Source organism: Borostomias antarcticus (assembly GCF_949987555.1).
Source record: "Borostomias antarcticus genome assembly, chromosome: 19".
Taxonomy (NCBI): Eukaryota; Metazoa; Chordata; class Actinopteri; order Stomiiformes; family Stomiidae; genus Borostomias; species Borostomias antarcticus.
In genome coordinates, this window is record NC_140252.1 from 2,185,729 (window position 1) to 2,210,839 (window position 25,111).

The 25,111-nt window shown below is 47.3% G+C and overlaps 5 protein-coding genes across 6 annotated transcripts in view; 3 read left to right on the forward strand and 2 right to left on the reverse strand.

Moving 5' to 3' along the window:
• Nucleotides 1-25,111, forward strand: part of LOC311321655 (histone H1-like) — a gene marked incomplete at both ends in the record, with an annotated part of 105,883 nt that overhangs the window by 71,040 nt on the left and 9,732 nt on the right. The gene's annotated exons all lie outside the window — the stretch shown is intronic.
• LOC311321676 (histone H3.2-like) lies at nucleotides 14,323-14,733 on the reverse strand (the record flags this gene model as incomplete). The annotated part of the gene is made up of 1 exon (XM_084453681.1): nucleotides 14,323-14,733. The coding sequence occupies one exon, from the start codon at nucleotides 14,731-14,733 to the stop codon at nucleotides 14,323-14,325; it is 411 nt and encodes a 136-aa protein (XP_084309807.1).
• On the forward strand, nucleotides 15,028-15,414 carry LOC311321693 (histone H2A-like; the record flags this gene model as incomplete). The annotated part of the gene is made up of 1 exon (XM_084453698.1): nucleotides 15,028-15,414. One exon carries the CDS (start codon nucleotides 15,028-15,030, stop codon nucleotides 15,412-15,414), a length of 387 nt encoding a protein of 128 aa, XP_084309824.1.
• Nucleotides 16,824-25,111, reverse strand: part of LOC311321656 (histone H1-like) — a gene marked incomplete at both ends in the record, with an annotated part of 38,862 nt that continues 30,574 nt past the window's right edge. Inside the window, 2 exons of one of the 2 annotated variants that reach the window (XM_084453660.1) lie at nucleotides 16,824-17,198; nucleotides 21,660-21,905. In XM_084453660.1, coding sequence (XP_084309786.1) covers nucleotides 16,824-17,198; nucleotides 21,660-21,905 — 621 coding nt within the window. Of the gene's footprint in view, nucleotides 17,199-21,659; nucleotides 21,906-25,111 lie in introns of those variants that run through there. The other variant, XM_084453658.1, reaches the window with a different exon arrangement.
• On the forward strand, nucleotides 23,855-24,232 carry LOC311321708 (histone H2B-like; the record flags this gene model as incomplete). The annotated part of the gene is made up of 1 exon (XM_084453712.1): nucleotides 23,855-24,232. The coding sequence occupies one exon, from the start codon at nucleotides 23,855-23,857 to the stop codon at nucleotides 24,230-24,232; it is 378 nt and encodes a 125-aa protein (XP_084309838.1).

The following is a 25,111-nucleotide window of genomic DNA, read 5'->3' on the forward strand; positions in this document are numbered from 1 at the left end:
GGGAAGCAAAAAAACAGTAATCACCCGGGGGCCAGATAAGTGAGCTGTAAAAATTCTTCCCTGACCCCTCTCAACAAGGCGATCGAGCAAGCTCCAGGAGTATGTTTGTCTACCGGCTAAGAACATTTATAAAGCAATACATTACATTAAATTACATTTCAGAGTAAGAGAGGCTAAAAAGCATCATAGGAGAGATTACATTCTACGGACATGCTACGACATCCACAGCAGACACGGGGGTATCTATCGGACTCCGGGAGGTCTGCTGGTGACAGTGGGACATCCACTGGACCTGGTTAGAAGATAGGAGGGAGAGAGAGAGGCACTAGGGAGAGGGAAGGCAGAACAGGGTTAGTAGCACATAGAGCCATACAGACCACACAGATATTGAAACAGGCAACCTGGGGCTAGCTCCTGGATTATATTTGTCTAATGGCTAAGAACATTTAAAGAACAATAAATTACATTAAATTACATTTTCAGAGCAAGAAAGGCTAAGAGCATCAGGTCCAGGCCTAAGCCGGATGTGGACTGATGTGTGTCTGTGTGTGTGTGTGTGTGTGTGTACTAAATACTACGACATCCACAGCTCCACAGCTGACCTGGACCTGGTTAGAGGATAGGAGGGAGAGAGAGAGGTGCTAGGGGAGGCAGAAAACGGTTAGTAGCACACTGAGCAATTGAAGCAACACAGCTGTCAGAACAGAACAAGCCTGTTTCAGGGTAACCAGCTTCTGTACACTACTTGATATACATACAGTGCATAGCAGGATAAATACCAATGTATACAGAGGATTCACAGGTAGGTTTGAGGCTGCCTTTCTGTGTCTCAAGGTCCTAGCTAGTGATTGTAGGCTAGGTCGAAAAGGTACGTCTTGAGGTCTCGCTTGAAGACCTCCGTTGACATAAACAAAGTACCATAGATAATGATGAGATACTTTTACTTTTTATAATGCTCAATAAATGATTTATTTTGAATAGAAGCTCCATTTCTAGACGCAGATTCATGCAATATGTAGGGTATTACCAAATTACATCAATCACAATCACACAACAAATGGCAACATGGTTGGAGAGATTCTATAAAGATGGCCTATCATACCCTATATGGACAAAAGCTGTTATAGCTGCAAACGGCGGACCAACTCCTTATGAATGCCTATGAATTTAGAAAGGGATGTCATAAAAGCTCCTCTAAGTGTAATGTGTAGACATCCTAATACTTTTGTCCATATAGTGTACATAAAAAAAAAACTATCGGTGCTTCTTACCTACAGGACCAAACACACCTCATGTGAGAGATATTGTGGCGACATGATCAATCAATCAATCAATCAATCAATCAATCAATCAATCAATCAATCAATCAATCAATCAATCAATCAATCAATCAATCAATCAATCAATCAAAGCTTTATTTGTATAGCGTATTTCATACACTGTGGCAACACAATGCGCTTTACAGAGAACAAGGGAGGTGGGCATAGGCCCCACCCCTACATATTCCAGAGGGAGGGAAAAAAAAACAGTATCACCCAGGGAGAGAAAAGTGAGCTGTAAAAATTATTCCCTGACCCCTCTCAACAAGATGATCAAGCAAGCTCCTGGAGTATGTTTGTCCAACTGTTAAGAACATTTATAGAGCAATAAATTACATTAAATTACATTTTCAGAGCAAAAGGGGCTAAAAATATCATAGGAGAGACATGGTAAACACTGGTGTATGTCTGTGTGAGCGTGAGTGTGCCTGGGTCCAGGTAGAGGCAGGGGTCGGGGGTAGGGTGGGGGTGGGAAAAGGATACGGACCCGGGTTAGGGTGAGGGGAAGGGGGACTGGGCCCAAGTCCAGGCCAAAAGCCGTAAGTGGACTGGTGTATGTCTGTGTGTACGTGTGTGTGTGTACGTGTGTGTGTGTGTGTGTTACCTAAATGCTACTCACTTTACCGAGACCAATGGGAGGGTGGGCATAGTTCCCACCCCTACATATTCCAGAGGGAAGCAACAAAACAAAAAAAAGAGTTTCACCCGGGGGCCAGAAAAGTGAGCCGTAACAATTATTCCCTGACCTCTCTCAACGAGACGATCGAGCAAACTCCTGGAAAATGTTTGTCTATTAAACTTATACAGAGCAGTAAACATGGGCTAGATACTTCATAAGAGAGACATGACTAACAGGAGAGTGCACAAATAGTTACAGAGAAGTTGCCTACATGGTAGGCCATTATGTGTTAGCTATCACTGTAGTCTATAATATGATATTTGAGTGAATCTTATAACAAAGCACAATACACACTTAGCATAACAGGCTCATAGAGAATGCCGCAAGGCAGAGGTGGGGAAAGCGGAGAGCCAAGGGTAAAACATGGGTAGGGTTGGGTGGGTAGGGACAGCTGACGACACAGTGTGGGAAGGAGGAGCCAGTGGTCCGGTTCCAGTTCCTGCTTGGTTGTTGCCTACTCACCTTCCCGTATCCTGTATCACCTGCACCTCATCCCTCATTACCCTTAGCATTAAAGGAGTAGTAAAGGGAAAAATCATGTTTAGCCCTGTTTTAAGGTTACTTATCATCATATACAATGGTTCAGATCAAAAAGTTGACAAAACTAGCACGTTTGAGAAAGTGATGATTGCTCTACCACCGTTTTGGTCAGACAATGGATGTGGGTGGGCACCTTGAAAAATCATTCAAAAAACATGTTAAACTCTCAATTTCAAAGACAGCCAAATGGTCGGGCTGGAGAGGGATATTTCTCAGGGAACCCCGCCCTTCGAGCTCTCGCTGGCATCCCACCTGGTCCCGGGGGCGGTCTCATGGGCGTCCAGCAGGTCAGCGCAGCTACCTGGGGCCATGGCGACACAATGGGGCGAATTCACTAAAGCAAATTGCGCCTGCTAATTGCACCATTACATTGCGCGTCAGTTGCTCCAGCTATGTGCTCCGTTTTAAAAACCTATTCACTAAAGACATTGCGCTAATAATATCCCAGCGCAAACACGCCCATTCGGTGTTTGCGGCTGAGTGCAATTTGCTGCTGATATAGGAAATGACTATAAATACTGCGCATACAGCGCATACAACTCGTATGCATATCATTGGACGATGGCAGACAGAAAAAGAAAGATACGATTTTCAGACAGCGAACTTGAAGGCCTCACGGACGAGGTTCAAAAACATGTCTCACAGCTTTCCACCAAAAAATATCACGACTGCAGCAAAAAATCATATTTGGGGTTTAATTTCCCAATCAGTCAGTGCCATTTGTGTGTGTAAACGCGGAAGACTGCAAACGGAGGTGGAATGATTTAAAAAGACGAACAAAGGAAAAATTGTCATTTTATGTCATGCAAGTTGCAGTACGATGATCTGGCATACTTTTGGGGGAGTGTATAACATTGCCCCACCGGTACGATCTAGGCATCTAAACGGCTTTTCAGGATTCCAAATGTGCACTCAATCACACCGCGCGTCCTGATGTGAGGCCGGTTGTACGCCGCCTCTCCAACGTTGGAAGGATTAGGCACGGGAGTCATCATCCATGGCTGAAGATGATACCTGCCGTCACCTATGATATAAAAGCAAAATATTTTCAAGACCATTCAAAAAAAAAAAATATTGTGTAGGCTATGTTTTTTATTTATTTATACCTATATCGGCCCCCAGCCGTTCAATGAACAGCTATAGGGAATGCGCAGTTTCGCGTATAGACTATTATACGCACAGTTTCGTGCTATGTAGGCTATTATAAATAAGTATTATTCATTGGGGGAGCTTGGACTCGCTGGGGACGGGTGGAGAGACGCATAGTCAACTGAGCCTCCCCAGACGCGACTTCATCCTCCAGTTGGCTGAAGAGCTGCGCGCTCTGGTGTCCAAACAGCTACCGCGGTGGTTCTAGTGTTAAATCAAAAAGTGACCTTCTTCTTAATATTCTCTCACGAACAACATGCCTGGCATTGCGATGCCGAATTCGCCTCGCAACAATCACTGCTGCCATGATCAGCGGAAAGGCTGGCCATGACACCCCTTGCGCTTGAATACCACCACGTCTCTGAAAACGGAATTAATTTCACTTTAACTGCGTGAGGCAATTTGCGCCGATCTTTGTGAATTGGGCGGGTTTTGCAATAATGTTCATTTGCATAGAGAGGGGAACATTCTCCGCCCATATTACCTAATTTAAATATGAGCTAATAACACCGGCGCAGAGAAACGCAATGACGAACGCAACGCAGTTAACACCGTATTTCACCCTTTGCGAGGGCTTTGTGAATAGCAAACATAATTTCTGACTTATTTGCACAGGCTTTGCATCAGGAAAAGCTGCGCAATCCTTTAGTGAATTCGCCCCTATGAGTTTAACATGTTTTTGAATGATTTTTCAAGGTGCCCACCCACATCCATTGTATGACCTAAACGGTGGTAGAGCAATATCAGACTTTCTCAAAAGGGCTAGTTTTGTCAATGTTTTGATCTGAACCATTGTATATGATCATAAGTAACCTTAAAACAGGGCTAAACATGCATTTTCCCTTTACTACCCCTTTAAAAAAAATAATCCGGCTAAAAGTGGGCTATGCTAAACCGGCTATATCTGGTATATGTTTAGCCTAGACTTCTATTAGACGTATTTTGCTTGCTGGGCAGCGTGAGTCACATCTGCTTTAGCAGGAAAAGACTGCGGCTCGAGCCGGTCTTTTAGCTGCAGCGAGACCTGCTTTTGAGTAGAGTGTTTCCGCCGACTGACAAAACTGTTAAGAAAATAAACAAAGAAGGTTTCCGTTTGGTATGGGGCACTACCAGAGAAGTGACAAAACGAGAACTCCTCTTCAAGCCAAGAGTCTGCGGAGGTTTAGGCTCCATTGATTTTGGTATTAAATTGATGATAAGCCTGTGTAAAACAGTTGCAAAAGGCATGAGCCGAAATGTGAATTGGATTGGTGATGTCACAAAATGGAGGCACAAAATAGGAAGAGGTAGAAAAGACATCCCATACTACAAGCTCATATATAGTGACTTTGTAAAAAAATATGAACATCTATAAATTGACTGGTGCACTCAATCAAATGTAACCGGGTGGTAAATAATAATTATGTGTTCCCCAGGTGTTGCGCTGTGTAGCGAATGTGTTTTCTTTTAGTTTTAAGTTAACGTGTAATTGCGTGGGTATTTGGGCCGCCACCACTAGAGGGCGATGTCGCATGTTCTAGTATCATGTGCAGTGAGATAGTTTCCTGCGCAGTAAGAGAGTCTTTTGGTGAGAAGCACTTCTGTGTAAGCATCGCTGTGTAAGAAAGCGCATCTTCGGAATCCAGTATTATCTGTGGTAAATAATATTAAAACAATGTACATCTGTCCACTGCCGTATTGTTTTGGGAAAACTAAATTGAAACTTCCTGCCAATTTTAGGAACTTGTTGTCACTCTTTATTTTTCTATGAGTGACATCACTAACAAAATAAAGAACTCCCCCAGAAGCAGTTGTGCCCGGTGTGTCCCTAAAATCCACGGGCTACAATATTGGTACCAGGAGTGGGGTCGAAGACAAATTGGCAAAGATAAATCTACGGCAATACGGCAGTGGTGAAGATTGGCAGGCGGTGAACGGTGTCACCAGTGGCCAGCTTGGTGGAGGAGTAGCTGTTGGGAGTGACGACTGGTGGTGTTCCAGAGGGAGCCAGTGACGACAGCTGTACCTGTGAGGAAGATCATCGTTCCTGCCTTGGTGGTTCCTGTTACAAAGTCATCAAGAGACTGTGTCATCTATATCTCCAAGCAAGTCCCAGCAGAGCTTACATCATCAAGAGACTGTTTTATATCCTTGAGACTGGTGTGGTGTATGGGACTGAGTATCATAGTAGTTATCACCTATAACTGTAACAATGTCAGTGGTAGAAAATGATAATGGTGAAAATAATGGGGCCGCCGCAGGTGGTGATGGGGACACAATGGAGGAGCTGCGGCACCAGATCAGGGAGCTTAACAGATGGAGAGATGAAACGAGGGCAAGTAGTGCCAACAGGGGAAATAGTTCCCAACAATACATCTGTGTACCAAGAGAAAGGCAAATCCAAATTGTTACTGGGGATATCAGTAAGGATGGGAGGTCAGTGGGGGAATTCATTGAGGAAGTGGAAAGGGTCCTCAGGACCAGAGAACAGTCTAGCGAAGAGAAGTCTGACTTCCTCCTCTCCCTCCTAAGAGGTCCTGCTCTAGAAGAGGTCCGACTGTGTATGGGAGATGGGTCTAGGCCTAGGCCACCTAGTGATCTTTTCACTTTCTTGCGTGAGGCATTTGGGGAGAAACGCAGCGCTACACAACTCCTGTAGACCTTTTACCAACGTAGGCAGCTAGAAGGTGAGAATCTCCGGGATTACTCCCATGCGCTTTCCCAGATCCTAACCTCTGTAACCCAGCAGTCACAGGATGCTGTATCCAATGATAAAGTAGTCCTCAGAGATCAGTTTGTTGAGGGTTTGAGGGATGCAAACCTTAAGCGGGAGCTCTTCAAGTTTATCAGAGACAAACCTGAGTCAAACCTCCTTGATGTTCGTAAGGAGGCAAACATGTGGTCGGTGGAGGACGATAGGTCCCACGGCCCTAGAGTGGTAAAAAGCCGACAAGTTCAGTCAGAAGTAACCTGTGAGCCACAGTGTGCAGCCATCTCTGCCAGTGATCAGCCAGCTACTTTAGACCATGTCCTAAAGGTGGTTGCACAGCAAGACAAACGGTTGGCTGAACAAGACCAAACCATTTCAGAGCTAACTAAAGCAATTAGAGAACTGACAGCAGCAACTAACAGGCCTAGAAGGCAGCCAAGGTACACTGAGGATGGGCAGCCCATATGTCTAAGGTGCAATGGGGTGGGACACATAGCCAGGAAGTGTACTCAAACTCGGGGTCGAGACAGTGTGACCGTCCCGTCATCTGCGGTCCAGGAAAACTGATGCCCTCGGATGCTAAGAGCCAAGCCGTTCGAGAGAAACTTACTGGCTCATATAGAGACATCCCTTACAGAAGTAGGATACTTGAACATGCAGTTGGAAAGTGCCCTGTAGTAGACTTAAGGATTGAAGGTGTACCAGCATCATGCATACTAGACACAGGCAGTAATGTAAGTACGATCACAGAGAGCTTCTTTAGGCATCATTTGTATGGAAAAGATGAGGACATCGAACCTACATCTGAGTGGTTAAAGATAAAGGCAGCCAACAAATTAGACATCCCTTACCTAGGCTATGTAGAACTGGATGTAGAGACCATGGAGATGACCATACCAGAGTGTGGGTTCTTGATCGTTAAGGATGAACTGAACTCCTCCCCTTTCCCTGGGCTGGTGGGCATGAACATTGTCAAGAGGTGCAGACAGTTAGCACAGACAGAGTTTGACACCACCTTAGGTGGACAGCTTGATTCAGGATGGAGAGAGGCTTTCCAACAGTTGCAGACAGCCAGTATGACTGAGCGGGCAACTTTTGCCAGAGTCTCAGGGAAGGATATTGTCCATATACCAGCCTCATCTATCGCAACAGTAATGGCCAGGGGGAGTAGGACTGAAAAATATGGGGGACCTGCGCTACTGCTAGAGCCAGTGAACATACCGTTGCCGGGTGGCCTAGTAGTTGTGCCTATGCTAGTGTTCACTGACAGTCAGGTCTTTCCAGTTCAAGTTATGAATCTCTCTCAGGAAGATGTGTGGTTACAGCCTAGGACTAGACTGGGAGTGCTGTCCAGCGTAAAGAGCATGGAAAACGATGGGCGCTGTGAGGTCAAGTTTCAGAGAATCTCAGCAGACACTGAGGAGGTCACAGTCGATACCCACACAGGCCAGCCATTGAACACACCGTCCATGTTTGAGAATGTCAAGATAGGAGGGAGCCCTGAACAGCAGGCCAAGCTAAGAGTGATGCTGGAGAAATACTCTACCGTCTTTGCGTCAGAGGATGAGGATTTAGGTTACGCGGACAACGTACAGCATGAAATACATCCTAGTGATGACAAACCAGTGACCCAACCTTACAGGCGAATTCCACCTACACAGTATAGTGAGGTAAAGGAGCACATCGCCGAGCTTTTAAGAAAGGGTGTCATTCAAGAGAGTGCAAGCGCCTACGCATCCCCTGTAGTACTTGTGCGCAAGGCTGATGGTAGTCTACGGTTGTGTGTCGACTACAGGAGACTGAACTCTAAGACCAAACGTGATGCATTTCCGTTACCTCGGATAGATGAAAGTTTTGATGCACTGAGGGGGGCCAAGTTCTTCCCACATTAATCTGCCTTTAACTGCACAGGTTTGTTCTTTTTCTATTAATGCGTCCAGGCAGCTTTGAAGCCGGTTCATCATCACCTAGGTAAAGCTTTGCATAGATCTTGTAATCAGTGTTAGTTAAAGTTAAGTGCCTCCAGTTGTTGATATTTCTTTCGTCTCCTTTTTTATATAATAGAGTAATTACTCCTTTATAGAAGGACTCATAAAGGAGGCCCTGTTTGATTCCTTCGTTGAAGGCCCGGACCAGCAGTGGGGAGACCTCGGAACTAATTTCCTGATATAGGTCTGCCGGCAGGCCATCTTTTCCAGGCGCACGTTGCTTATTCAGTTGTTTAAGTACCTGTTGAATTTCATCTGCTTTTATTTCATCAGTGAGTGAGGTGGGATCTTCACATTTACATAAATCCGCAGATGTCAAGAAGTCTTTTGTAGCCGATTCCTCGAAGGGGAGTTCGTCATACATCTAATCAAAGATTTATTTGACGGTCTGTCTCATCTTAGATTCATCTGTGATTACTTCCCCATTCTCGTTTAGGATAGCATTAATTTGTCTGCTTCCTTTTCGTCACATTTCTTCGCTCCGCCGACGCTGGAGACTGAAGTTTTGGCCCAGCTGGTCGGCGCGGTCGACGGCGAGGACATCGGCGTGCCCCCGCAACAACCGACAACCCCGATGCTCTCCCTCCCGCCTGATGATGAGGAAGAGCTCTCCGAGGCAGACAAGGGTCTCTCTGCCTCAGAAGCCACTATGGCTAGTGGCTCCTCCTTCCCGGGGCAGGGTTCCTTCGACCGCGACCTGCCCTGGTTGCTGGGTAGAGCCACGCATCACCTTGGCATCCCCGTACTGGAGGCTGCTGCGACTACGGGGCTCCCCCTGTGGAGCTCCGTCTGCTACGGGCGTCCCTCCCAGCCTGCTTCTCGTCTCCTGCCGGCTATGCCCAACCTGGAGGCGTTCGTCGAGGCTGAATGGGAGCGGCCGTTGGCGATCAGATGTCCGCTTCACCAGTTCAGCAGAGCTAACGAGGGTAACCGGCTGGACTGCTGTAGCAGCTATCATCTCTCCTCCCCTGGAACCCGACATCGCAGTGGTCCTGGTGCCTGGTTCCTCCGCCTGGGGCTCGGCCAGGAAGCATACTGGACGTCAAGGACAAGACAACCCTGCGTTTTTCGCTGGCCGCGCAGGCCGTGGCTGCCTCCTCCTCTATTGCTATGCTGGCCATTTACATCGGCCAGCTGGCTATGGAGCAAACCCCCCCCTCTATGGATGAAGACAGGAGAGCGGAGATGGCCGAAGCCGCCGGAGCCGTTGCTCAGCTTGTGAGAGTCTCTGCCTCCTGTCTGGGTGGAGTGATGGCCATGTCGGTGGTGCAGCAGCGCCACCTATGGCTCTCCCTGACTCGTCTGCGCGAGGAAAAAAAAGGTATCCTCCTCAACTCACCGGTCAGTAGGGAGGGGTTGTTTGGGGCGGCTATGTCTAACATCCTGGAGCAGTGTCGCAGCCAGGAGCAGGACCGGCTCCTCCTCGCTCGCCACCTCGCTGCTCCGGGGGAGCGCAGTGTGCCGGCACGTCAAGGTTAAACAACCTGCCACGGGGTCCCGCCCCGCTACGGCCCATGGACCGGCTCGCCCGGGCTCCTGGACTGCGCGCGCGGCTCCTCCCTCGCGACCTCCCCCTGCCTACCCCGCCCAGGGTGCCGGGACCAGACCGGCGTCTTCAAGCGCGCCCACCGCTCCGCTTCCGGCTTGGGTTAAGAAGAGACGCACCTATTGATGGTGGTGGTGTGCCCACACCACGCAGTGTTAAGAGCGGTGGTGAGCAAGTTTCCCTGTTGAGGAATGAAGTAAATGGTAATGGTAAATGGTAAATGGACTGCACTTATATCCAAAGCGCTTTACAATGGCCTCTCATTCACCCACTCACACACACATTCACACACCAATGGCGGCAGCTGCTATGCAAGGTGCTAGCCTGCTCATTGGGAGCAATTTGCTGTTCAGTGTTCACTTTGCCCAAGGACACTTCGACATGTCCGATGATCATTGTACGACCCGCTCTACCTCCTGAGCTACAGCCGCCCCGGGGGGGGGGGGTGTAGGCACATCACCCACTGCCCATAAAGCAAACACAATGCAACGTTATCCTGGTTGTCATGTACAGTCCGCATCTCCTCCTGTTTCAGCTACTGTAATGTTCTCGGCTAGAGCCGCTGGGTCTTCTGTGAAAGAGTCAGAATTGACCACGGCAGGTCTTGCTGCAGCTGAAAGACCGGCTCGAGCCGCAGTCTTTTCCTGCTGAAGCAGATGTGACTCACGCTGCCCAGCAAGCAAAATACGTGTAATAGAAGTCTAGGCTAAACATATACCAGATATAGCCGGTTTAGCTTAGCCCACTTTGAGCCGGATTATTTTTTTTAAAGGAGTAGTAAAGGGAAAATGCATGTTTAGCCCTGTTTTAAGGTTACTTATGATCATATACAATGGTTCAGATCAAAACATTGACAAAACTAGCACTTTAGTTACTTGAGTAGCATTTAGGTACCACACACACACACACACACACACACACGTACACACAGACATACACCAGTCCACTTACGGCTTTAGGCCTGGACTTGGGGCCCAGTCCCCCTTCCCCTCACCCTAACCCGGGTCCGTATCCTTTTCCCACCCCCACCCTACCCCCGACCCCTGCCTCTACCTGGACCCAGGCACACTCACGCTCACACAGACATACACCAGTGTTTACCATGTCTCTCCTATGCTCTTTTTAACCCCTTTTGCTCTGAAAATGTAATTTAATGTAATTTATTGCTCTATAAATGTTCTTAACAGTTGGACAAACATACTCCACGAGCTTGCTTGATCATCTTGTTGAGAGGGGTCAGGGAATCATTTTTACAGCTCATTTTTCTCTCCCTAGGTGATACTGTTTTTTTTTTTTCTTCCCTCTGGAATATGTAGTGGTGGGGCCTATGCCCACCTCCCTTGTTCTCTGTAAAGCGCATTGTGTTGCCTCTGTGTATGAAATACGCTATACAAATAAAGCTTTGATTGATTGATTGATTGATTGCTTGATTGATCATGTCGCCACAATATCTCTCACATGAGGTGTTTGGTCCTGTAGGTAAGAAGCACTGTTAGTTTTTTTTTATATACACTATATGGACAAAAGTATTGGGATGTCTACACATTACACTTAGAGGAGCTTTTATGACATCCCTTTCTAAATTCATAGGCATTCATAAGGAGTTGGTCCCCCGTTTGCAGCTATAACAGCTTTTGTCCATATAGGGTATGATAGGCCATCTTTATAGAATCTCTCCAACCACGTTGCCATTTGTTGTGTGATTGTGATTGATGTAATTTGGTAATACCCTACATATTGCATGAATCTGCCTCTAGAAATGGAGCTTCTATTCAAAATAAATCATTTATTGAGCATTATAAAAAGTAAAAGTATCTCATCATTATCTATGGTACTTTGTTTATGTCAACGGAGGTCTTCAAGCGAGACCTCAAGACGTACCTTTTTGACCTAGCCTACAATCACTAGCTAGGACCTTGAGACACAGAAAGGCAGCCTCAAACCTACCTGTGAATCCTCTGTATACATTGGTATTTCTCCTGCTATGCACTGTATGTATATCAAGTAGTGTACAGAAGCTGGTTACCCTGAAACAGGCTTGTTCTGTTCTGACAGCTGTGTTGCCTCAATGGCTCAGTGTGCTACTAACCGTTTTCTGCCTCCCCTAGCGCCTCTCTCTCTCCCTCCTATCCTCTAACCAGGTCCAGTGTCAGCTGTGGAGCTGTGGATGTCGTAGTATTTAGTACACACACACACACACACACACACACACACACACACACACACACACACACACACACACACACACACACACACACACCGGCTTAGGCCTGGACCTGATGCTCTTAGCCTTTCTTGCTCTGAAAATGTAATTTAATGTAATTTATTGTTCTTTAAATGTTCTTAGCCATTAGACAAATATAATCCAGGAGCTTGCCCCAGGTTGCCTGTTTCAATATCTGTGTGGTCTGTATGGCTCTATGTGCTACTAACCCTGTTCTGCCTTCCCTCTCCCCAGTGCCTCTCTCTCTCCCTCCTATCTTCTAACCAGGTCCAGTGGATGCCCCACTGTCACCCGCAGACCACCCTGAGTCCGATAGATACCCCCGTGTCTGCTGTGGATGTCGTAGCATGTCCGTAGAATGTACTCTCTCCTATGATGCTTTTTAGCCTCTCTTACTCTGAAATGTAATTTAATGTAATGTATTGCTTTATAAATGTTCTTAGCCGGTAGACAAACATACTCCTGGAGCTTGCTCGATCGCCTTGTTGAGAGGGGTCAGGGAAGAATTTTTACAGCTCACTTATCTGGCCCCCGGGTGATTACTGTTTTTTTGCTTCCCTCTGGAATATGTAGAGAGTGGGTCGTATGCCCACCTCCCTTGTTCTCTGTAAAGCGCATTGTGTTGCCTCTGGGTATGAAATGCGCTATACAAGTAAAGCTTTGATTGATTGATTGATTGATTGATGTGAAATGTTATGTGATGTGATGTGAAATGTTAGGTGATGCATGCATTGTTATTCTTATAGGTTGCCCTGGTTTGTAAACGACACACCCTTGTAGCTGAAGTATACTAGCTGCTAAAACCTAATTCTAGCAACCACGTCAACAGACATCTCCTTTAGAGAAGAGCAGTGGTGAACCTGATTTGGCTCCTGTGCTGCATCCCCCCTCTCAGGTCATAGGGGGTGCTGCTGGAGCGTAGGCAGGGTGGGCTCTGGGAAAGACTGTTAGAAGCTATAGACAAATCTTCTTCTCACCTGCCTAAACTATCTATTAGAAACCCACACGAACGAGAAGTCGCTGGGCTGGTAAGTTCCTGTTACAGGAGGGCAGGACTCGGACCCCTGTACAGGGGTACTGCAGAGACAACTGATTTAACAGTAGTCCATTTTCAGGGCAGGCAGGTACTTCATTAATTCCAGAGGGGAAATTGCACTGTTACAACAGCCACATTCAAGCAATATGAAATAGGTTTAGGTCGATATAATATGCAATACAATATATGGGTTCCATGTAAATACACAGGTGAACTGTATGTATGGATTAAAAATGTGTGTGCCACTGGTGTTGTGGTGCTGCAGCTGAACCTACTGGGCTGGGGACTGGGGACCATCAACATCCACCTCCTTCAGCTCCCATTTGACCTGAGGGAACCGTGGAGGGAACATTACTATCTCACACTGTGACTGACAGGATGGAGGTCTGTCTTAGCTGTGCTACAATCTGTTCTCAACTATCCAAATGAGGAGAAGACATAGGGGTTGCCAAAAGACAGGTAAAGACAGGCACCAGTCAAAAGATATAGAGTTGATGGAAATCCATATCTGTAGCAGAATGTAATTTATAACTATAGCCACTAGAGGGAGCTAAAATGCTTTTTTGTTTGTGACTTTTTTTCCCGCTTTGTGGTATTGTTTAGGTATGGTACACTTAAATAGTCCACCTGTAACATACCACAACGCAGGAGGAAAAAGAAACAAGACAAAAAAACAACCTTAATCTCACTTTGCTGTGGTTTTCCCATCACGTTAAAATAGATTGAACGTCTATTCACTTGTTTAAACCACCTCATACGCTAAACAAAGCATGTTACTAGTGTTTGAATAAACCATTTTGAAACTATGTTCATACTCTCTCTGAGGCTGTAATCAAATGCTGGAAGGGACTAAAGTCTGACTTTCATTCCGTTCCAAGTTCTCTTCGTGGGTGTCAAAAAAGGCGGTACAAGCTAAAAGGCATGGCTGGGCGTAAAGTCAATGTACAAAAATAATTGCATTGTATACGTGGATGTCATGACGGTGGTGAATGGACAGTGTAGTAGAACTAGCAGTCTAAACTACTCCTATAAGGACACACTAGACTGTGCAGGTAACAATAGGAACACATTGGCTTTATTATTAGAGATAATGAGGTGGCTCTTAAAAGAGCCTTTGGGGGATGTTGAAATGATAAAGCAACTCAGACCAATTTAGGCGCTTTCTCCGCGAATGCGGCGGGCCAACTGGATGTCCTTGGGCATGATGGTCACCCTCTTGGCGTGAATGGCGCACAGGTTGGTGTCCTCGAAGAGGCCGACCAGGTATGCCTCGCTGGCCTCCTGCAGGGCCATCACAGCAGAGCTCTGGAAGCGCAAGTCGGTCTTGAAGTCTTGAGCGATTTCCCTCACCAGGCGCTGGAAGGGCAACTTACGAATCAACAGCTCGGTAGACTTCTGGTAACGACGGATCTCTCTCAGGGCTACTGTGCCGGGCCTGTAACGATGAGGCTTCTTCACACCGCCGGTGGCGGGTGCGCTCTTACGAGCCGCCTTGGTGGCGAGCTGCTTCCTCGGGGCTTTGCCACCGGTGGATTTGCGGGCGGTCTGCTTGGTTCTGGCCATGATCTCAGCTTTCTTCTCCGCGAGTAGAAGTTATAACTTTCGAAGAAGAGTCTTGTAGTTTTACAGAAGGTAATGTGCCATTTATATAACGTCCGCTGCCGTGCGCTGATTGGACGGCCTCTCTGGGTGACTTCATTGGCTGGCTATCGTCTCCTTCTCCCCATTGGCCATTAACACGGAGACTGGGATTGGATAAGGCGACAAAAGCAAAAGAGCGCCACTTTACGCAAGTTATAAAAATCCGACCGCCGTAGTATCACACCACTCAGTTTCTGAACTACTTTGATACTGAAAATGAGCGGAAGGGGGAAAACAGGAGGCAAAGCCAGGGCTAAGGCCAAGACCCGATCATCTCGCGCCGGTCTCCAGTTCCCAGTGGGTCGTGTTCACAGACTTCTCCGTAAAGGCAACTATGCCCAGCGTGTGGGAGCCGGTGCACCGGTCTACCTGGCCGCTGTGCTGGAGTACCTGACTGCTGAAATTCTGGAGTTGGCCGGCAACGCTGCCCGCGACAACAAGAAGACTCGTATCATCCCCCGTCACCTCCAGCTGGCTGTCCGCAACGACGAGGAGCTCAACAAACTTCTCGGAGGCGTGACGATCGCCCAGGGCGGCGTGCTGCCCAACATCCAGGCAGTGCTTCTCCCCAAGAAGACCGAGAAGGCTGTCAAAGCCAAGTAAAGTCGTTACTGAACTTCAGTTTCCCAACATCCCCAAAGGCTCTTTTAAGAGCCACCCACTTCACTCCTTAAAGAAAGCGCAATATGTATTTTCATACCAAGTTTTTAAGACTTGGCCTACTAAGACCTACAACGTGGCCAATCCTCCAAGTAAACCCATGTTATTTCTCTTAAGGGTTTGTCACGAGGATTCAGAAACGTCTCGGGATTGTTTTAATAATGTGCCATCAACTGCATGCTGCCTACAATTGTCAGTGTTATTACCGGCATATAGTTTTCTTGATCACTGGGCTGTTTGATCTGTGTTTTGGATTGAATCGCATTGTGTTGCGTTTTGTGTATTAAGTGCGCTACCATAAAGGGAACAATTCACGTCAAGTAATGTTTGATTTGTCATGCCTGTTGATCCTCCCTACCAAATAGACCTCCATTGACTTTCCGTCCTGTCCGAAATAGAAAGGCAGAAAAGAGCAGCAGCTCTGAATGATCCCATCAGCCCCAACAGACTGCTTACTACCTGTAGCCTACTACTAATACTATCCTACTCCGTCCTTCACCAGGTCTTATGCGCAGCATGATCTGCAACTAAAAAAATAAAAATAATCTTACCTACCGGTGTGCCACCACACTGTAGCTCAACGTTGTAAGTCGCTTTTGATAAGTGCCTGCTAAATGACCCAATTGCATGAGCACCAGGAGCTACACGGTCAGACACTAGTCCTGTTTTAGTTCAACCTGTTGCTATATAGACAAATACAAGCGAAATTAGTATGGGCACATGGCGAAAGACAGCTTATGCCTTGATCTACTGCCACTTACATTACCCTCAGAGGGCAAACAGAGAGAATGCATGGGGGTCTATGGAGGTTTTTCAAAAAGCCTTTTATAATTTGTGATTTGAATGAAGTGTGTGTCATGATTGAAGTAGTAAGTATGGCCAGTGGACGTACCACATAGTCATAACTGTCTCTTCTTTAAATATGAGATCATAACTGTCTCTTCTTTAAATATGAGACCGTAAGTGAAGCGGCTGTTCAAATGATAAAATGGCTGTGGCTGGAGGCAAGTCGGTCGAAATTTAGCCAGAGGCCACAGCAAGTCCTGATCCTTACGAACGAGCCCACGGTCAGCGCTTGTCCCCAGCTCTCACACTAACTCTGCTAATTTTGGGCGCCAGAATGACGATGTTCATAAACTAGCCTAGTGTTGATCTGATCCAAAGCCTCAACAATTTAGTCCTAGAGTTGACATCCCAAGCCTGTGCTGTGGAAGTTCATTACAATGAAACATCAGCGTGCATAAAACGCGCACCCGCATGAATAAGGTACCCATACATGGATATGCTTTTATGGAGAGGGGTGGGTGGCTCTTAAAAGAGCCTTTGTTATGTAGAGGACGAAAACAGGACGTTTACTTCTTCTTGGGGGCTGCCTTCTTCGCCTTGGCAGCCCTGGGCTTGGCAGCTTTGGGCTTGACGGCCTTCTTGGGGCTCTTAGCTGGGGCTTTCTTGGGTGTCGCGGGTTTCTTAGCCTTTTTGGGACTCTTGGCTGGGGCCTTCTTAGCCGCTACTGGCTTCTTGGCTTTCTTGGGCGATTTTTTTGCGGCTGCAGGCTTCTTAGCCACAGCCTTTTTGGGCTTCTTGGCCGCAGCGGGCTTCTTGGCGACTACTTTTTTGGCCTTCGGGGCGGGGGTCTTCTTAGCTGGCTTTTTTGGCTTCACGTCGGCGGCCTTGTTGATCTTGAAAGAACCGGAGGCGCCAGTTCCTTTGGTCTGTACCAAAGTGCCCTTACGCCCGGCTCACACGCTTGCGTTTCATGCGTCAACTTTGACGGATGCCATTCACTTTCAATGGCCGCAGCCGAATGGCATTCTGGTTCCGTTGTTGTCCCGGTGCGTTGCGTTGCCTGCGTTGCTAGCGTCGAAAGTTAAAATATTTCAACTTTCAGATGCGTTGCCGGAGCTGCCGACCAATCAGATGTCTTGACGGAGAAAGACGTCATCGCAAGGCGTGATTTTCACATTTTTCGATACCAAGATGGAGGACAAACTAATAATCGCCGTATGCAATCACCCGGCCATATATGACCAATCTCTGTTCGTTTACCGGGACAAAAATCAGAAGGAGAAGGCCTGGAGAGAGGTCGCAGAGGCTGTTGGTGAATCTGGTATGTATTTGTCTCGTCGGGAGTTTATTTAGTAGGCTACTAACATTGCAGTGATAGTAGCTAACAGCTCGCTAGCCATGCTAGCTATGTCCCATTTTGCTCGCTAGCATTCAATAACTTGCATTAATACGAAAAGTAGCCTGGCTCACCATATATATCAAGAACATAGCCATAAATGTTATGTAGTTACAGTTTTATTACCATCTTCTTTTGTACTGTTATTCTTAGGCACTGCTTATTTGTATGGTTACTGTATGCTGGAGCAACCTTGTGAAATAATTTCCTTTGGGAATAAAGTACTTTACTATTTATCTATCTATCTCGCTCACACACATTTTGCATTTCAATAGAGGAAGTGTGCAAGGTGAGGTGGAGGAGCCTGAGGGACAAATTCAAAAAAGAGCTCAATGCAGAGAAGGAAGGAAAAAGGAGTGGGGCAGGAGCAGTGCAGACCCCGCAGTGGAGCTACATGGCAGTCTTGCGGTTTCTGACCCCTTTTGTTGCTGACCGCAAGACCACCAGCAACATCCCCAGGCGCACTGCTCCCTGCCCCGCTCCTAGGCCCACCACCCCAGCCCCCCCTGCTCTTCACCCCCCCACCCCAGCCCCCCCTCATCTTCAGCCCCCCACCCCAGCCCCCCCTCATCTTCAGCCCCCCACCCCAGCCCCCCCTCATCTTCACCCCCCCACCCCAGCCCCCCCTCATCTTCAGACCCCCACCCCAGCCCCCCCTCATCTTCACCCCCCCACCCCAGCCCCCCCTCATCTTCAGACCCCCACCCCAGCCCCCCCTCATCTTCACCCCCCCACCCCAGCCCCCCCTCATCTTCAGACCCCCACCCCAGCCCCCCCTCATCTTCACCCCCCCACCCCAGCCCCCCCTCATCTTCAGCCCCCCACCCCAGGCCCCCCTCATCTTCAGCCCCCCACCCCAGGCCCTAGTAACATGCAGGTGGAGGAAGAGCCAGAGAGGGATTTTTCACAGCGGCCAGAGGAGGTAGAGAGCCAGATCAGCCACATGACAGACTAGTAATGAAACCAGTCTTTTCAAGGAGGAGCTAGTACCTTATGTTACAATATGCTTTTGAGAATGTTTACTAATATTGCATGTCCCGCCAATAAAGCTGGTTGAATTGAATTGAGTAATTATTAGACTATCCATTATAGTAAAAGACTAAAGATAAACATTTGGACAGGATAGTGCAGGCTTTGGACAACTGTCTTGACCCATAAAGTTTAAGGGACACATTTAGACTCAATACACAGCTCCTTAATAGTTATTATTATTTCAGCATGCAGGTCGACCAAGCCAGATGGAGGAGGGGAGAAGCGAGGCCCATGACTCCAGGTAGATGTTCTCATTAAGTTATTACTTGGATGTCTTGCTACATGTCTACCCGTTTGTATTATGCATTGCATGTCTGTTTATGTACTATAAATGTATACATTATATCCTCTATGCTCAAGACAAATTTAGTAACAATCTTCATTCTTGACAGATGTCGGAAGAGGGCAAAGGACAGCCTCTCTCCATTTGAAAAAATACTCATGGAGACCCTCCAGCAGGCCAAACGGGTGCCAGCAGCACCTCCACCACCACCTCCACCACCACAACCGGATGTGGATGAGGATGACCTTTTTTTGAGGAGCCTTTTGCCAGCCATAAAAAGAATCCCAGCTGCGAAGAGGGCGAGGCTGAGATTCAAAATCCACCAGCTAGTGTTTGAGGCTGAAGAGGCTGAAAATTAAACACTAGCTGGTGGATTTAGAATCTCAGACCTGTGTGTATGTGTGTGTGCGAGTTATTTATTTATTTTTTTAATCATTTGAGTTGGGTTGCTTTTTATTGAATTATTTCTATATTATTTTTATTTTATTAAATAATTTTATATTTCAATATAATTTATCATTTAAATGTAAATAAAGGTTTCTAAAATTAACTCATGGTCTAACTGTGCCTTAATTGTATGTAGTATTAAAAGGTTTGTCCAACAATTCAAGATACCAAACACTTGTCTATTAATAGGTAACTGGAATGTACAGTCATTGTTATTAGTGCTTCTGTGAAAACCTGCAGAAAACAGCTAAAAGGGAAAAGTGTAAGATTAAAACACATTAAACAGGAATGTTATGTTAGTGATGGTGCTTTTTTTAAATGACATTTGGAAGATGCATGCTTTTTCTAAGAGAAACACCTTGTATATACAGAATCTGCTTTGTTACTGTAGGGATTTCAATGACAATGTTTACACAACCATAAAACGACAACCACAATATTACGTTGTATTAACTTTATTCGTCAAGTTGCACCAGAGCCCCGTCTGCCAGAACATTATGTCCTGTTGCCACCTCCTACGGCGTGGACGTGGGGTTGGATTTTAGGAGGCAAGGTAGCTCTTAAAAGAGCTTTTGTGTGGCTCTGACAAGAGCCTTTGGTGTGTGCACGCTACACGACGTTCCACTGCCACGGTACCGCACCCTCCTGGTTCATGTAGGAGCAGTAGGTCTCCCTCACCTGGATGGCCCTACGTGAGGCGTTGTTGGAGCCCATCCTCGGCGCATCATGCAGACAACCCTCGGTGGTGCTGGACTCAGCTGCAGGTCCATGTGTGGCTGGCATCGTCTCTAGTGCCTTCATCCGGAGGAAGTTGTGGAGCACACATGTAGCCTTCACACACTCCCCAGCTACCTCTGGACTGGTGCCGATGACACGGTGGTACATCCTCCACCGAGAGGAGAGCTGACCAAAGGCACACTCAACTACCAACCTGGCCCGGCTCAGTCGGTAGTTGAACACCCTCCTCTCAGGTGTCAGATGGTGTCCAGGGAATGGACGCAGCAGGTGAGGTCCGAGGGGGAAGGCCTCATCCCCTACAAACACGTAGGGGAGTGGGCCTCGCTGCTCTGCTCCTGGGATGGAGGTGTCAGGTGGAATGGCCAGGGTTCCATCTCTGAGGGCCTCTCCGAACGCCGAGTTCCGCAGGCTCCCGCTGTCACTGGTCCTGCCGTAGCCCCCAACATCCACGACCCTGAACAGGTAGTTGGCATCTACCACAGCCAGGAGTACAAGGGAGAAGGTGGACTTATAATTGTGGTACAGTGACCCGGAGTTGCCTGGAGCTTTCAGGACCACATGCTTCCCGTCGATGGCCCCGATGCAGTTGGGAAAGTTCCAACGCTCCTGGAACTGCACAGCGATGGCCCTCCAGTCGTCCATCTTGAGAACTGGCATGGTCTCCTCCACCAGGGCAGTCCAGATGGCACTCGCAACCTCCCTGACGATGCCACACACAGTGGAATGACCAAGCCGGTAGCTGAAGGCAATGGTCTTGAAGGAGTCACCGGTGGCCAGATACCTAAAGAAAATATACAAATATACAGTTAAAAAAAGTGCAAAGTGATTAACTGTATAACCTGTACTATTTGTAGTGGCAGTGGCCTATCATAAGATTAGGTTACTGCATTTTACTGAAACTCTTAAGCAAACATACAAGCTGTAGATAAATTATCCTTTTGCAACATTAGATGAGACTGGTATTTTATTAGGCCTACACACACACACACACCTCTAGGCTAATCACAGTAAACAAAATCAAATCTTACCGTAGGCAGATAGCGAGTCGCTCGGCAGGTCCGATGGACAACCTCATCCCCGTGTCTGCCTTTGTGATGAGGGGACCGACTTTACCGAGCAACTCGCCAAAGGTGTCCCGCTTCATCCTGAAGTACTTCTCAAATCGGTCACCATCCAAACGGAGTTCCTGGACAAGTCCATGGAACTCTCCCCGTTGCCGGCGGGTTTGGAGGATAGGATGTACCCAATACCTGCGGACACCACGTCGCCTCAACCACAATGCATAAACGATCGCCACACGTTCGACCAGATCAGCATCCATGACAGCACTAAACGAAAAGCCGGGTGGGTTTTCAAAATAGCGCGCGCTAGCAGGTTCGGAGAATCTACTGGCTGTTGTTTCGAGCGCAGTTTTGGACAATGTGATTGGTTGTTGTTGCGTGCGGCAGATACGCCTTCCGCCATCCGTCAAAGTTGACGCATCAAACGCAAGCGTGTGAGCCGGGCGTTAGTGACGAGGCTCTTGACGGCAATCTTGACGCGGGAGTTGTTCTTCTCCACGTCGTAGCCGCCGGCAGCAAGAGCCTTCTTGAGCGCTGCCAGGGAGACACCGCTCCTCTCCTTGGAGGCGGAAACAGCCGTGACGATCAGCTCGCCGACGCTGGGTCCCACTTTCTTGGGCTTGGCTGCTGCCTTCTTCTTGGGTGCCTTGGCCGGAGCGGCGGCTGCGGGGGCTGGGGCGACTTCTGCCATGTCTAGTTTCAATTTGCCCTCTAGTAACACACGTTGGTTTTGCTGACTACGAGTCCTCTTGACGCTGCTCTGTGCTGTTGTGTTGCTCGCCTGTGCAAAGGGTTGGCCTTAAACGCGACATGAGAACCGTGTGGACTCAGCTCCCCAACTCTGCAGCTCCCGGTTACCAAAATGTTCTCCTCTTGTGTTTTCTCCTGGCGAATAAAGGGCTAAAAATCAAAGTTGGAGTGGAGCAGAAGTCCTAAAGCGAATGTGACAAGGAGTAACCTATTTGCCGTTCGAAATAAAGCGGTTTGGGTAGCGGCGGCCTCGTCTGTTTAGTTGCGACTGTGTGAAAACATTGCCGTTGATCTCTCGGATGGAGCTGTGCGCACTGGGTTTCCACTGGCATTTGACTCCTAAAATGTCTAAAAGTGCAAGCGATTTTGGACACAAACCGTTGCCCAGTGAGCAAAGTTGTTTGGCGAGGGACTAAAATGATTTAGGGTACACAGATGTGGTGCCGGGGTTTTTAAACAGGGTCTCTTTTGGGGTGCGTAAAGCACAGTGTTGAAACTGGGTCTGAGCCCTGGTCCCTATAAAAGTGGTGTCTGTCCGTGTGTGTATGCTACCTTTCTCAGAGGGTGACTCTCATTTGGATTCCCTGCAGAATGACTCCCTCTGGTCTTTTTAGACTAGGCTACTACTACTACTACTACAGTCTACGTCCCTCGTCTGGCGCAATGTCGTCGTTTGGTTGGTATGGCTATGCAGTAAAGTGACCTGAGGCGCACCGGCTGCGTCTCACCTGGGTTGGTTTAGGAGGAGTCTCTGAGCACACCTATGTCGTAGTTCCCTTTGAGGAGCGATGAGTTAGACTCATTGTACATGGGTTGAGGGTTAGGGTTAGACCGACTTCTGATTTCGATTGCTGCCTGGAGACCGTGCATTGTTGTTGAGGCAGTGACCTCAGCTCCCTAGGGTTTCGTCATTTAGATTGTACCACAGCTTGTTCTCATTCAATAACCTCCTTTCTTAGTAGCCTACAAATCAAACCAGATGAAATCGCCTAAAAGCACATTGGTTGCAGAGGGCAGAAAGGTGAAACATAGCCCAACAATCACAACACACTCTTTTTCTTTTTACTTAATTTGATGACCTGACTATATACATCTCTTCATCGTGTAATTGAATGTGCCATGAGAATTACACAAAGCTTAACAATTTGAAGAAGCCTAGCTTAGGCTATAGGTAGGCTCCTACTGAAGATTTAGGCTACACCTTACACTTCACACGGAAAGTGCTTATTGATGAGTGATCAATTGATCAAAGCTCCTTCTGTGCTGTTCTTTACTAAACTACGCACACGCACGCACACACACACACGCACGCACAGGTCGCCTGGTGAAATGTTCTGCCTTTGACCCATCCTATGCTATCCTTCCTCCAAGGGCTGCCAGGAGCAGTGGGCGTGTGCAGGGAACCAATCTGTCCAATTCTGTTCACCTTTTGAGAAAGCTGTCTTTTGATGTGTGTCGTGCTAGCTTGGTGACAGATGCTGCTGTAGCATCGTTGGATTAGAGCTACCGCTTGCTTACGCACACACAAAATATTCATTATTATTGTTACTATTATCATTAATAATAATAATAATAATAAATCTGTGTTTCATTACTGTACTTGTACATCTCAGATTCATGAAGCAAGATTGTCCCTCCCACTATTTTTTTTGGGGGGGGAGGGGGGGTTGACTAACTTAGTTTGTATGGATAGGCTACAAAAAAAAAAGGCAGACGGAGGGGGGGTCCCGGCATGTGCAATTGATTTGGGTCACAGGTGAAACGAGGGCGTCGAGCTCAACGCAGATATTAGAGGGAGCCTTGCCTAAATATTTGCATACCCCTCCATATATAGTGGGTGAATACCAGCGGCTTCTTACATTTGTTCCTGTGAAGCAACGAAGAATCGAGATGCCTGAACCTGCTGCGAAGTCCGCGCCCAAGAAGGGCTCCAAGAAAGCCGTCTCCAAGACCGCTGTCAAAGGCGGCAAGAAGCGCAGAAAGTCGAGGAAGGAGAGCTACGCTATCTACGTGTACAAAGTCCTGAAGCAGGTCCACCCCGACACTGGTATTTCCTCCAAGGCCATGGGGATCATGAATTCCTTTGTGAACGACATCTTCGAGCGCATTGCCGGAGAGTCCTCTCGCCTGGCGCACTACAACAAGCGTAGAACCATCACCTCCAGGGAGATCCAGACCGCCGTGCGCCTGCTGCTCCCCGGTGAGCTGGCCAAGCACGCCGTGTCCGAGGGCACTAAGGCAGTGACCAAGTACACCAGCTCCAAGTAAAGCGGCTGCTTTCCACGGCTCCAAACTACCCAAAGGCTCTTTTAAGAGCCACCCACATTTTCTGTAAAATAATGCAATTCCATGTTGATTTGGCTACTTTTCGTATAAATCGCAAACTCTGCAAATGCTGCAATTGGTCACCGAATGTGCCTTTTGTTGTTCAATCTGCGATGGTAGAATTATTTTTTTACAATGTATATTTGCCTCATCTTTCCAGGGATCAATAGTTATCGAAGTAGCATGTAGTCCCATCTATAGCTAGATCTCAAATTTTTGCTATTGCACCCTTTTTCAAAACTCCCGCCTCTGGAAGACGGCGAGGCTGGATCTGCTTCTTGAATAAATCGATCTAACCCTACCTTTCAGTAAGTTTAAACAATCGATTTGATGTACTGTGCACTGTCATCCTTGTAATTGCATACTTATTCATCTAGTGTCCTTGTTCATGTATATTTTAAACGTAGTATTCAAGTCAAATTCAGTGACTAGAAGGAAACGGAAGATCTCAGTACATAGGCTGCATACAGAATATTGCATACAGAATATTGCAAACAATATTGCAAGGTAATCTTGATGTGGATGGGCAACAAACCGAGTATGGGATTTTTTCCTACAATTAAACAATTTAAACTGTTGGCGAACAAGCCATTCATTCCGGTTAACCAACTGGATTGTAGTTAATGTAGTTATATGCGAGTGTACAACGCAATGCGTATTTCGGAGCTCCTCAGATGCAAACTCACGATTAATAAATACAACCTTAAAAATTAGAATGAGCGTTGACTATTAATACCCGAGCTTCACTCAACATGGACCCATCGCTTTTAATTGTAGACGTGGGTGGCTCTTAAAAGAGCCGTTGGGTTGGTGGACTACAGA